This window comes from Corvus moneduloides, chromosome 1, assembly GCF_009650955.1.
Source record: "Corvus moneduloides isolate bCorMon1 chromosome 1, bCorMon1.pri, whole genome shotgun sequence".
Classification (NCBI taxonomy): Eukaryota; Metazoa; Chordata; class Aves; order Passeriformes; family Corvidae; genus Corvus; species Corvus moneduloides.
The window spans coordinates 24271470-24285897 of record NC_045476.1 but is presented as its reverse complement, the minus strand read 5'-3'; the positions used below and the strand labels follow the sequence as shown (position 1 = coordinate 24285897).

At 39.6% G+C, this 14428-nt stretch overlaps 1 protein-coding gene across 3 annotated transcripts in view; it reads left to right on the top strand.

The window, feature by feature from the left end:
• COL15A1 (collagen type XV alpha 1 chain) overlaps positions 1 to 14428 on the top strand; it is a 116544-nt gene that overhangs the window by 30260 nt on the left and 71856 nt on the right. For all 3 annotated transcript variants that reach the window (XM_032102202.1, XM_032102213.1, XM_032102194.1), the window contains exons 3-6: positions 7351 to 7898; positions 10760 to 10834; positions 11266 to 11358; positions 13677 to 13803. In XM_032102202.1, the coding sequence (XP_031958093.1) occupies positions 7351 to 7898; positions 10760 to 10834; positions 11266 to 11358; positions 13677 to 13803 (843 nt within the window). The remainder of the gene's footprint in view (positions 1 to 7350; positions 7899 to 10759; positions 10835 to 11265; positions 11359 to 13676; positions 13804 to 14428) is intronic.

Here is a 14428-nt window from a genome sequence, read left to right as displayed (position 1 = left end):
ACTCCCCTGTTCTATGACAGAAACTTGCAGTGGAGACAGGGTCTTGCAGAGACAGCCGGGACAACTGCGGGAGCTGCTGATTAAGTGTTCTCTATCCTTGCTTCCCATTCAATCTCTTTATATGGGATGAGAATTTATATTCAGGTCAGTGTGCCAGACAATGTCAGTGTCTGTTTTTCCACATTTGGGCAGAGACTCTCTGCTGGCATGTATGACTGGTAAATCTAGGAAAGTGTCAGCTGCCACTGCCAGTATTTTAAAAGTGAACTGTCTTCCTCATCTTAGAAATATATAATTTTTTTGCAATGAGGGTGTTGAACATGACCTCACAAGAATTTTCTCCCTTAAAATTCAAGATAAAGACGAGAGAAGGAAAGAGAAAACAAGAACAGCAATATATTTCCCCTCCCCCCCCCCCCCCAAAAATACACAGAAGACAATGTACTTAGATTTTCAAGGTCATTGTGAAAGAAGGGCAACATGATAATTCACATCTGCTTTGTTATGGATGTAATGGAAATTAAAACATCCTAGCTTAGAAGTTGTAGAAGAGTTTGCACAGCAGACACTGACACTGGTGATTCATAATGTTCTCTCCTCAGCCAAAGTTCCCATCTGATTTATGTAGTGCTGTGTTGCTTCCTAGTGGTGAAATGCAAAAGCTCCCACTCTCCTGCAGTCATTAAAGGCTACTTGTCCCTCTAGCTGGCAGTCAGACTGCCCATACCACAGTTACACACGTGCACCACATACAGATTTTATTTCATATAGTCAGTGTCCAAACTGGTCACAGGTGCCTACTGTTGGACAGCTGCAATATTCAATGCAGACTCTGTAATTCTTATACAGGTTAATTTTGTTATCTTTAGGAGGCTGGATGTTCTAGCAAGTCTGGAAATCTTTTTTTATGAAGGCCATCTGTGCCTTTGCTTCTTGCACTAATGCATATGGAATATACGGAATATATGCAATTGTAAAGAAAAAAGTCCTGGTATATCCCCGAAGGATTAGCACGAGAAAAAGGACACCTTTTACAGGTAATTAAACAGCTCAAAAGGCCTCATAAGCTGAGTGTGAACCTGGCATGATAGGAGTAGAGCAAGTACAGAGACATGTCAGGGGGCTGCAAACTCAGAAACAGGACGCTGAGTTTCCAGATAGTGGTTTCAGTCTCTTGACCTGGTTAACAGCTCAGTTAGCTTTGCCTCACTACTGAGTTGAATTGCTAAATATTTCCCACTTTTTCCTCTCATCTGTTTCTGAGGAAAGAAAAACAACAAATATTTAGTGTCTATGCTGTATTTTGTATTCTCTACTGCTGTGGCTCAAAGAAAGCGATGTGTTTGAAACATAGATTTTTGTCATTATTAGGAGAACAATTCATCGAGTACACATTAAAAAGCCTTGGGTGTATGTACAAAGAAAAAGTGCCGAAAAATACATGGAAGACCTTCTAGTAGAACAACTGACAAAACAGTAGAAAAATAATGCAATATTAGATTTAAAAAAAAAAAAAACAGAAAAACTAATTGTATGGAAGACAGCATTTTGGTGGTGGTGGCTAGTTTTAAAGCATTGTAATGAAATAAAGTTTCTCAAACAAGATAAAAAAGGGGGGGGTGGGGGGTGGGGGTGGGGGTGGGAAGGAAGCCCCAAATAGTATTTTGTGGAAAGTAAATGTCTATTTAATTAACTATATTTAGGCACTTTCGCCCAGTAGAGGGCAGAATGACAACGATGTAGAAGCAGGAGCTGGAGCTGGCAGAAAGTGTTGGAAAGCGGTTTTCACAAAGGAATACCGGCCCTGCTCTGGCGTGTTAGTGAGTACCTCAGCTCCTGCTGGCTGCAGCCTGACTAGAAAGGGCTTCTGAGGTTTCCTGAGGTATCTGTAAAGAAATGCTGCAGCCTTTAATACTAGTATTCTATCCATGATTTCCAAGAGTGTGTTAATGGCAGCTAAATATCAGTTTAAGCTGGGAAAGCAGAGCCAATGCTGTTTTTCCTGGTAGCAGCAATGATGCTGGCCTCTTCCATTTCATGCAGCACATCTGGGACTGTGTTACAATATTCCGCTTCTTTTCCTCTTTTCAGTACTTGATTAAATTTTATTTGGTAGATGTGGAAATCCTTCTCTGCTTAATGGAATTGCTATAAATATTTCTTGTTAACTGCAAAATAAAAGCACTTTGGCAGCAGGCAAGAAGCAATTTTCTTACTGCACCTCTTAACTGCACTCAATATAAAATAATGTTCTATTACAGTTACAGCATCTCTTTGAATGTGGAGTAGAGACAGCAGAGGCACTGCACTGTTGAGACAGAGATGGTTTATTTATGCTGCTGGAAAGGGAGCTTATAACCTGGAGTTATCATTATTTGGACTGGAAGAGGACAGGGAAGCAGGGTCAGCTTGGCTCAAGTTTACAGATAGGGAAGTGCCTGATCTTGGCTGCTCTGAGCCTGGTTTGGTTATGAAAGCCTTTGTAGAATATTGCTTTCATCTCATTTCCTTAAAAGAACATGAAAAAGGAGCTGCCAGCAAGGCTCATGCAGCAGTGGTCAGCAGTGAAATGAGGTGTTCTTGCACAGGATGAAAGTCAATGACCATGGAGTGAACGGACTTTTACAGGCATGGGCCAGGAGCAGCTCCAATAAAAGTGTCTGAAGAGGAACGGGGGAAACACTAGGTGAACTTAAGCTAAAAATAAAGGGAAAATAATGATTTCATTCAAAAGCCAGCATCCATCCCACTCCCATCTGTGTGGAGCCATCCAAGCGCTCCCTTGAGTGAGTTGAAAACAGCTGTCATAGTCTTAGCAACAGGGTGGTTGACTTCTTACGTTTAGCAAATAGCAACCACTTGAGCATGTTATTCTGACCCTTACGTACCCATGACAGTTCATTAACCTGGAGCAGAATTGGGCTAAATGTGGCAGCTGATTTACCTGAATAACTGTGTCAACAGGCATTTCTAGCTCAAAACAATAGGAAACATACATGGGACAATCCTCAATGTTAGTTGAATTAATATTACTGCTAAAATTTAAGTGGTTGGGGCCAAATATGACAAACAATTGTAACTTCAGTCTTTGCATTCGTGTAGTTGAGATAGTCCAGCTCAAGCATCTTCTCACAGCAAGGAAGACAACAGCAGTGTGTTTATTTTGTAGTAGTGTGACTTGGGTTGGTCTTACCATACCGGTGCCTATCATACTCTTTTGCTCAAAGGACTTGTCAATATTTAATTTTTTTTTTTTCAGACTTGGGACGTTGGAACTGTGTATTTTAAAGTGAGGCTGAGATGGGTAGTTCTGTCTATGACAGAGGTGAGGGCCTTGCCTTTGAACTCTGCTTCTATTTTCTAGTGATGAAACCATGGATAAAAGTAGACTGACAAACAGTGTCCTTATCTGTAACCTTGTAGCCTTTGACTCTGTTGTAGTAGTTTCCCAAAGCCTGTGTGATAATATGCCTTATATCACCTTTGAAGTTAGTTTGTGTCAAAGTGTGGTGTATCAGCTAGAAACAGGGACTGTGGGTATTCCAAATTTTAGATGAGCTGCTATAGAGAACAGGAAATACAAATGCCCTACTCCAAGTGAATAATCTTGTGCTTTAAATTACTACTTGTAAGAAAATTCTGGATTCTAGTCATATTCCTAAAGTAGATTTTAATATAGCATCCTGATAGCATCTTCTCCAGAGAAGAGAAAGTTTTGGGGAGACTTTATAGCAAGTTCCAGTACCTAAAGGGGCCTACAAGAGAGCTGGAGAGGGACTTTTCCCAAAGGCATGTAGTGGTCAGGCACATAAACTGAAGGGTTTGTTTAGATCAGATATTAGGAAGATGTTCCTTCCTTACGAGGGTGGTGAGGCCCCGGCACAAGTTGCCCAGAGAAGCTGTGGATGCCCCATCCCTGGAAGTGTTCAAGGACAGGTTTGATGGGGCTCTGAGCAGCCTGGTCCAGTGAAAGGTGTCCCTATCCATGGTGGAGGGGCTGAAGCTACATAACTTTTAAGGTTCCTTCCAACCCAAAGAATTCTATCATTCTATGATGCAGCTTGATCATCCAAGGTCTTTGGATCAGGCCTAGCATTGGGACCACCCTGCTCCATGAGAGAAAACATGAGGAGGAGGCAACCAGGATGAGGTCACACATGTGCACAGTCCAGAGAGCAGTGCTGTGCGTGCCAGAAACTTCATCTGAAAGGAGGCTCCTAACCAAAAAGTCACAGATGGGTGTAATAAGTTAAATTATATGAATGTGGACCTCCACCTCCATTCCCATTTATAGTATATAAATACTGTGCTTGTGCTTAACAGCTAAAACAAACACAGTAGGCCTCCATGCAGGTAAGTTTTTTCTTTCCTCTATATGCCATCCCCTGTGAGCAGTGAAAAAGTATTTTGGATCCTACAGGTTTGAAATTCCACTCCACCTAAATAATTACATCAAAAAATTGCAATACAAGGAGAAAACCCAACTACCTAACCCCTACTGTTGTCATCTGCAGTCTTGAAACACTCCATATACTGACTTACAGGATGATTTTTACAACACACTGGTGCTTCTCAGATGGTCCCTGAAGCTACTCAGTGGGAATGACCAGCTATCAGCAAATTCTGTAACAATTCCAACTATAACATACAGTAACAAATAGCAACAAATGCAAAGTACAGCACAATTCATAGCTCTAAATTATAAAAAATTATGGGGTTATACTTGTTGAGATAAAATATAGCTGATATTAAATCACCTTCCAGTGCCCCAGGTCTAGGAAACATGGATATAAATGGGATGAATTCTGGATGCTCCCCAATATCCAGTGCCTTAGTAGTGTTTGAAACAAAACTAATCTGGTGCAACGTAGTGCTCTGCTGGCTTAAAGGTACTTAAAATAGCATAGCATTTACCTATTTATGTAAGAGAATAAGAGAGTATTTTTATTCTAACACAACCACATTAGGGAGACATTAATTTTGTCAGACATAATTGAAAACCAGTGGCTGTAGGGCCTGTATTCTGCTTCTAGCTGTGTTTCTAGGTCCACATAAATCCATTAAGAGCTGGGTATGAGCTGTAAGTACAGAATTTGGCTAGACGCTTCTTGTTTTGTTTTGATTTTCTGCAGTGGATAGGTGCAAGCTTCTATCCCAGCCTCTCTGAAGTTCAGACTTTTGCTGGGCCTTCTGATTTATTTTACTCAAATGAAAATCCTGATTCTTTGCTGTCTTTTGCTGCCACCTTTTGCAAATACATTTTGTTTGTGTCAGAGGCTGTGCTGAAAGAGCTCATGTTTGGGGCTCTGTGTGCTACTGTTGGGTGACTGGGAAACTGCAACTAGACTGCAGCTCCACACCTTGTGTGGAGAGAATGAACAGGCTCTTTTCCAATCACCAAATCTTCCCTTGAGAATGGGAATTGTGAAATTACTGTTGTATTTATTAGTTTCGCTCCTAGGATGCATCCTGCTGTCCAAGCCGGATTGCTGGACGCCTTAGATATTGTCCATCTCCTTTCTTGGTTACTTTGCCATGGCTCTTTGGCTGTAGGTTTGGTATCTGTGTAGGGTTCCTATATTATCCTTCAAGATTATTACTTTCCTTACCTTCTTACCCTTGTGTGATGGCTTATGTATTTTGTTTGTAGTGGAGGTTCCTTTATGTGTATGTATGTGTGAATAGAAAACATGACCCAGTATTAGACTCACAATCAAAATAGCGTTAGCTGTGTTTGGCCAGAAAAGAAGTATATCCACTTTTCAAGCTGTTTGGAAAGGGAAAAAATCTATCTGGCAAAGCATTTAGAAGTGTCAAAGGGATTTGGTTTCTGAATGAGGAGCTAGTTTTTCTGTTTCCAAACAAAGCATCTATACTTTCAAAAATGTTTCAGGGCAATTGTCTGTATGAAGCACACCAGCCTATTTTTCATTTAATGAGCTCGCCCTGGAAGTGTTCAAAAGGTGTGTGGATATAGCAATTGGGGACATGGTTAAGTAGTGAACACGGTGGCGCTGGGTTAACATTTGGACTCAAAGATCTTGGAGGGCTTTCCAACCTTTACGATTCTATGATTATAAAGTACAGAGAAGAGGATAGATTAGGATTTATTTCAACTGTACTATAACGTCTTTGGCACCAGAAAAACACTTTACAGTTTCTTTGCAAATCCACTAGTACAATGGAAGACACTTGGCCATGCATAGGCCAGGCTGGTACTGCATATGAGCAATCAATAACAGAAGCACATTGCAGCTAAAGAAACTCTCTAAGCTCTTAATCAGAACCAGTTTGCCAGTTTACAGAGCAAAGAGTAAGGTTCTTTTATTTTGCCTGATTTTAATCAGGTACTTCAAGCAAAGTTTTTGAGCTCAATTTGCTTGCAGTATTCAGATGGACTGTCATATCTTTTCCATTACTATTCCATTTGGATTTATTCAGCTTATATAGCTGTTACAGTCACAGGTAACTGAATAAATTTAAAAATTGAAAGCAGATTTGTGCATAGATTCAGACCTGAATCGCTCATGATTAAAAATGTTATCTTTTTTTGCTTGCTTTTACTTCTTAGAAGAAGAAAATGGGTAGTTCTGTTTCTGCTATGCTGCTAGAGTATGCCTTCCCAAGGTTAAAATTGGGTGCAGATATTTAGCTGTTATCATTGCTCCTTCATTGCATGGTAGGTGCTGTGTCTCTGGGCATGTTTGGCAGAGATACATAATTCTTCCTGTTTGCCAGAGCGTAAATACTCTCATTTCAAAACTGAGTTTTTGTTGCTAAATAGTATTTGTTAGGCAGTGCAGTTAAGGAGATAAACGTGAAAATAGGGCATAAATAAAATCTGACCTCTGTTGTAGATACAGGTAACTGTAATTTGCAAGCAAATCCACTGTAAATTTTATCCTATTTTGTGAAACTGTGCCATGCTGTTTGTAGAGAACTATTGCTGTCTTTGTGACAATAAAGAATCTCAATTTATTTAAGAAAATGAATGTTGCTCGTTTTCCACTGAATCCACTATGCAAGCACATTCAGCATTTTCTCCAGTTTATGGACAGCTGAAGTAAATACATGTTGCAGGAAATCCTTGTTGCCATTCAATTTCACCAAATGTTTACGTGTGCCTTCCTTTAGCATACAAGTAGCCTCTGTTAGTCAAAGGGCAAAGAATGACGTGCATACATAGCTACATGTGTTTAAGCACTACCTGGACTGCGGCCTGAAGTATTAGAAGTATGTTCCTGGTATTATAACACTACATTTCAGTTTTTCAGGCCTTTCTTAAATCACGTAAATTAAATGGGCTCTGTGTACCTCAAGGATAAATAACACGTTTTTTCTCATGCACAGAACGAGGCTCAAAAGGACACCTTGACCTCACGGAGTTAATAGGAGTCCCTCTTCCTCCTTCTGTCTACTTTGTCACGGGCTATGGAGGGTTCCCAGCTTACAGCTTTGGTCCAGATTCCAACATCGGCCGACTGACCAGCGCTATAATACCATCGCCTTTCTACAGAGATTTCGCTGTTGTGGTTACTGTGAAACCAAACAGTGATCGTGGAGGAGTGCTCTTTGCAATAACAGATGCCTTCCAGAAAACAATCTACCTGGGACTGAGGATTTCACCAGTTGATGACAGCACCCAGAGAATAATCATGTACTACACAGAGCCTGGATCCCATATCTCCAGAGAGGCTGCTTCCTTTAAAGTGCCAGTGATGACTAACAGGTGGAATAGGTTTACAGTGACTGTTGAGGGAAATGATGTTGCTTTGTTCATGGATTGTGAAGAATATCAGAGGCTTCAGTTTCAAAGGTCTGCTCAGACCTTGGCATTTGAATCTGGCTCTGGGATATTTGTCGGTAATGCGGGAGCCACGGGACTGGAAAAGTTCACAGTAAGTGCTGTCTGACAAATTCACATTTCTCACTGTTTAATGCATGTACTCACTACCCAAGAAAGCCTGCTTACGGTGGTTATATCCCAAATGAGGGTCAAATCACATAGGTTTTATTTTCCATACCTAGCTAGGGTTTGGGCAGCGCAGTTATATAACCTCTGGTTTAAAATACAATGTTCTGAGATCCTCAGAAGTTTATTGATAGTCCAGATATTAAGCTCACTCTTCCATTTGAATATTAGAAATTTCAAAGTAAATATGTCACATAAATTTTTATGGCCTTTCTAAGAAGGGCAGATTTCAGAGAATCCGTTTTCTTAATTTCTGAAAATACCTTACTATAAAGTGAAAGTTTTAAATTCTTATTAGTTAGGTATTCACATTCAACATCAGAAGGAGAATGATACCATCAAAGATAAATATATTTGGAAGATAAATGTGTATTTTTACAGTTTATATATTATTTGTAGCTTATCAGGTGCTTTAGGAAATAGAATGCACCAAAACCACTACTACAAGGCTCCCAAGCCCTCTTAGCTTGAGTGCAAGCATCCTTCCTGCTGCATCCTGACTGAAATTCTCAGCCACTGAGAGCAGCCACTATGTGTAAGATCAACTTATTGTTGAACGGAAAGGGGAACCTCACACTTTATTTGTCTTATTTTTGTATTTCCTGTACTTCAGAACTTGTACTGTGCTTTGTGAGATTAATGTCTCTTCTAAACTAGTAAAGCAGTAGCACAAAGCAGAGTGAATCCTTTTCTTTAGGGAATAAATATGTTCTTTCCAAAGTTCAGGGGTACTGGCAGGTTGCGAGCTCCATCTGGTAAGCAACAAAGTTGATGTACTTTTATCATTTGTCTGACCAGTCTAAGCACCTAGAATCACAGAGCTATATTGATTAGCAGCAAATAAGGGGTGGAAAGTGATATGCAGGAACACTGCCTGTTGGTGCTACCTTTCTTAGGCAAATAGGAAGACTGGAGTATTGTGAATGCCTGATCTCTAAGTAGGATTGAGAAACATTCAAGAAAAGGAAACCACTTTGCTATCCCACCTGGAAAACGCACGTGATGATCACTTGCTGAGATTATCACCAATAAATATGATGACAGAAATGCATATAGTGGATGACACTGTAATGTATTTCCACTGAAACAAGCTGTTCTGTATGCTATATTGAGTACGTAAATTTCAGCCAATACTCTGATTGCTTCATTAGCACTAATTGTGACTTGTACTCTAGGTTCCTGTGCCTTTATTTTTTCATGCATCATCTGTCACAATTGCTTTTGGGTAGAAAAACTAAATGCTTGAACCTCGCTCAAACTCTGTTTCTGTGCCAAGAACTGTTTACATTAATTGCCCAAAACAGAAACAAATCTCAGCAGATTGTGCAAATGAATAGATGTCAGATGCTGGTTTGCTCTGGCTAATGGGAATTCATGTGTCTAAGGCTCTGGCTGTCAGACACAAAAGGACATAACTATCATCAGATTTATTGAAACCAAAGGAAAATAAAGCCCTGATGCTTGTAAAGAAAAGCGGAAGCCAGACAACAACCAAGTACAGCTGAATCAGTGATAATGCCAGATGCTGCAAACCAGTTTTAACAGGGAAGGCACCAGCAGCCACAAGACCCAGAAAGTAAATAAAGTATCTCATACCTACCATCCCTATCGTGCAGACTTTCCTAGTTGGAGGAATCGGCTAGCAGTAACATTGGGGGAACATTACAGCTCTCCATTTTGCTTCCTTTACCATTCAGGGCCACAGATTAGAGCAAGAGGAGAAAAATGTGTTCTCCAAATGTGATTCACTTGTACTGTGAAAAAATTATCACTTCCAGGAGACTGTTTAATTGGTTGTGCTTGTTTCATGTACGATTTTTCAGTGAACTGTTCTGTCAGTCTGACATTGTTCAATATCTGAGTTGCCCATTACATTTTGAGAGAAATAGGATGGTTGAGACTACTGAGCTGTTGCCTCAGAAGGCCAGCAAACTCAGGAGGTACCAACTGCTTGAGTTTTATGGTCTTTAAAGGTACAGAAATTATAGGATTGTTTAAGATAGAATGAAAAATTTTACTCCTTTCTAAAAAATTCTATGTGGTGTGTTATATGTAAACTGGTTCTTGACTTGAATATCCATCTTTGCGCCCTACATGTGCATCATGTCTAACTCTGTGAAATCTTGTAATAACAAAACATCTCCCACGTTTCTTAAAACACTTTGAGTCTTTGCAGAAACAACAGTTAAATGTTTAAAATGGAATTGTTACTGCTCCTTCAGCATGTCAGACTGAGAAGTACAGTTTGTGACTCTGAAAAAAAGAAACATTTGTTATCAGAAAATCCATCTCCTTTATTTCTTCTCTGGAAAGTTTTAAACTGGTTTCTTCCTGACCCACTTCATCACTTATTGGTATTCCCTTCCCATCCTTTGTCTCCATTTTTAGGGGCTTTCACATACCACTTCTGGAGCTGCAACACACTTCTTCACTAAAAAAAGCAGACAGTGTTTTACAGAGTGTAGGACACAATCCAGGACTAGATCATTCAGCTGGGGAACTAACCATGCAGTGTGGTGACCATAATGTCATTGGGACATGGCAGTCATTATATTCTGGCAGCTTCAATTTGTTCTGCATTTTGCAAAAGGAGAATGTACAAACATATTTACATCTTTAAATCTGTATTATTATCATAAAATTTCATACTTCAGATCATTTTCCACGTAAATCTGAACACAGTTTGGGGTATTTTGTTGCTTTAATTCCCACCGTTCACCCCCACTCCCCCTCACACATGCCACTTAAAATATTACTTCCTTGAAATGTTTTTGATGTTCCATGTAGGGCTCGATTCAACATCTGACAATCAAATCTGACCCAAGGGCTGCTGAAGATCATTGTGAAGATGATGACCCTTATGTAAGTATTCTTATAAACACTTCCTCAATGCCTCAGAGATTTCAAAGTAAATTTCCATTTGACATCTTTCATAACACTATATGTAGTATTTTTTTCTTGGAGACATATATCATTTTTAAAACTATCGGGGGAGGGAGGGATTTTTTTTCCTGTACAACCCCCAAACCTGTTTCTTAAAAAAGTATCATTTTATTTTCATTTCCTGAAAGGTCGAAAACACCTTTCAGGAAATGAACTATGGCTTTTATTTTTCTGAAGGGTTATTTTGATAGAATACTGTAAGTACTGAAGTAAGTTAACATAATGACACTGAGGCTTCGCCAACCAAAAAAAAAGGGGTTTTTTTATGCATTTAAATAGCCAATTCCTTGGAGATCATGCTTTTCTCCCTGACTTTTATGAATTTCCTCCCATAACTGGGTTTTGCACAGGCTTCAGGGGACAGCAGTGGCAATGGCAGCATTCAAGAACATGATGTTTCTGAGGCACAAGAAGCCCTTGGATCTTCCCGTCTTCCCATAGGGGTAAATCTATTTGATTTATTTACTTTAAAATTCTGTTTTAATATTACTCTTTTAAAGGGTGGGGTCTGGATTTGATGAGTAGCTTTCATATTTGTCAATTTCCAAAGGCTCCCCTGAGAACAACGTGCACCCATCCATGAGAACGATGGCACTGTGCTAGATAAAAAATCTCATCTATTTGACAACAGTCAGTAACCAGAACTTGAGAAGAGTATAATACAAGATTGGGAAAATATATATGACACTTACTGGGAACACTCTTTTACTCTGCATCAATTTTTATCTCAGGAAATGCTTGAGCCAAGAGTATATGCGGCTAGTGGAACTCAGCTGAGTTATTAATCCTTGAATTTCTTGCTTGTTTGATTGGGATTTTTTTAACACATGAGAATTTTACCATCCTCAGATTCCTGCTGCAGAGTTGCTTAGCTAATTTAATGACATGTTTTGTGAAGGACATGCACCTTTCTCTTGCCCTTCTGAACGTGCTGTGGCTCTCATTTGGTGGTTAATCAACTGGATGACAGAGTAAACAGCTGTTTCTTACCATATTTAGAGATTCTTATCACATCATGTCCCACTGCCTTTCTGTGCCAGGCTTAAATGTTCCAGTGCATTCCTCACAATGAAGTTTTCCATGCTGTTTGTACCAAACATTCTTTTTTTAAATACAAGTTCTCATTGGTTCCTTTAGAGAAAATCAGTAGGTTTCTGAGAAATGACTTCACAGAAACCATGCTCACATTTGCATGATATAGCACATACTTCAGCTATTTCGCTGTTGAATCTTACAGAACCTGTGGGCAAGTACTTTTTGGTTGTGATGCCCTGTCATGCACTTACTGTGTTTCCTACCTTTTCACACAAAGACTTCAGTTTCAGACAGATCCTTTGTTCAGTTTCCCAAGAATATTTTTCTGCAGGAATTTTAACTCTTCCAGGGTCAACATGAATGGAAGAAAATCTTTTTTTTTTGTATTATAGACTTCAATTTCCCTGATCACTCTTTTTATAACTTTATAATAAATATTGACCTGGCTTCCTGCTCCTGGTGTGTTTGAATTAATTTTTATTAATTTTTTTGCCTTTTATGTATATCTCAATAAACTCATTTTGGCCTGCCTTGTGCTTTGCACAGAATCACAGACTAGCTGAGTTTGAAAGGGACCTCTGAAAATTGCCCTGCCCAATTCCTTCTTCAAACCAGAGCCAAATACAGCAGGTTGCTCAGTGAGCAGGTTGTTCAGTGCCAGTGGGTTTTGGATTTCCTCGAGAATGGAGACTCCACAGCCTCTCTGTTTCAATGCAAATTTTTTCTGACATAGAGCCTGAATTTCTTGTATTTTAATGTGTGTCCGTTGTCTCTTTTCCCTTCACTGGTTACAACCAGTGAGAAGGATCTAGTTCTGTCTTCTTTACTCCCTCTTATCAGGATCTTCTACACATTGATAAGATTGTTCTGAGCCTTCTTGAGGCAGTCCTTGCTCTCTTATCTTTCTCTAAGGGGTCAAAAGACAGGCAGCTGGCCCCAGCCAGTACTGCTACATTGGGTAATTTCTCACTGGATGCAGGATGTGCACTTTATTTTTCCTGAATTTCTGCAGCCAGCTAGGGTTTTTCCAAACAGCAGCAAAATGACCTAGTGCTTGATGACTCTCCATTTTACATCACACCACAAAATTTAATCCATGAAATCGTACTGTGCCTTGACTTTTTCTCATTTAGATACAACTGTGACTAATTCAGGAAAGATGTCTAGCTTCTCCATACAGAAAAATATCAATTTAGCTATTGTTGTCAGCTTCTGTTTAATAATCTTCATAATTACTCCACTGTTCAAAATTACATACAGAAATAGTAGAACTTTTGGCTTTTATTCCTCCTTCTGAAATATGTGATTTAATCCCAGCTGGCCACTAAGCATCAGACAGCCACTCACCCATTGCCCCACCAGTGGGATGGGGAGAGAACTGGAAGAGAAGTCAGAAAACTTGTGGGTTGAGATAAAGAGACTTTAATAGGTAAAGCAATGATGAGCCAGAATGAAACAAGCCAAAAGTTGTACTTAAAAATGCAGTCCTGACAAGTGTACATTGCTTGTGTTTTTCTCCCTCTCTATGGGTTTGTCAAGTGTACATCCCTTGCTTTGGAGGAATGGAGCCCAAAGGTATTACACTAATTTCTCTCAAAATTCTGTATTGCTTCATACATGTGGTAGTTCTGATTACTGTGCTTTGAGGAAGGTAATCTAGCAATTCTTCCATTAAAATATGTGATAAGCCTTTACTCTAAACCTTTCTTTGGGATTTTTTTTTTAGCCTGAAGATACGTTGGCTGAGCCAGTGGAAGCCCCCCCAACCATATTGTCTTATTTGGAAGAAAATTATTTCTCTGGAAATCACAGATCAGAAGAAACCTCAGAAGCAGCTAAATTTAAAGAAAAAGGCACTGCCTCGGGTTTTTGGGTTTTTTGGGGGGGTGGGGTCATTTACATTCTCTGGTTTTGAGTCTGTCATTTCCCTGTGTATGGAAATCCACTCTCATATTTTGGGTGCTGCCAGGAAAGGAAAATCCTATGGTTTTGGGCATCCCGCATGCTAGAAAAGAATTGTCACATCATACATTAAGTCTGCAAATAGTCCTGCTGGCTCTAAAGCCACGTGGCACCTTTAAAAAGGGTTTAAGATGGGTATTTATTTGAAGACCTGATACAGTAAACCACAGCCTTTAATGTAAAACTGAATACCACCACTGAATAAACAACTATATCCTACTTCTGTTCCCTTCAAAGGATGTGAATGTGCCTAGTGCACCAGTGGGGTGTTTTGGGTGCAAGTGTAGGCAGCAAAGCAATGAGAGCACTCATTCCAATGAGGAATCCAGTCCTCCATGGCTAGAACAACTTCAGGGCACTCCTAGAAAACATTAAAAAACGCTAGTCATATTAATAAGGCCAAAGACAATGTTACAATTTAAATTCTATACATACTTCAGATAGTACCTGTTGTACTTAACTCTTATTTTTTGTGTTACATGGGTGACAAATAGGAAGCCATTAGACTAGAACTAG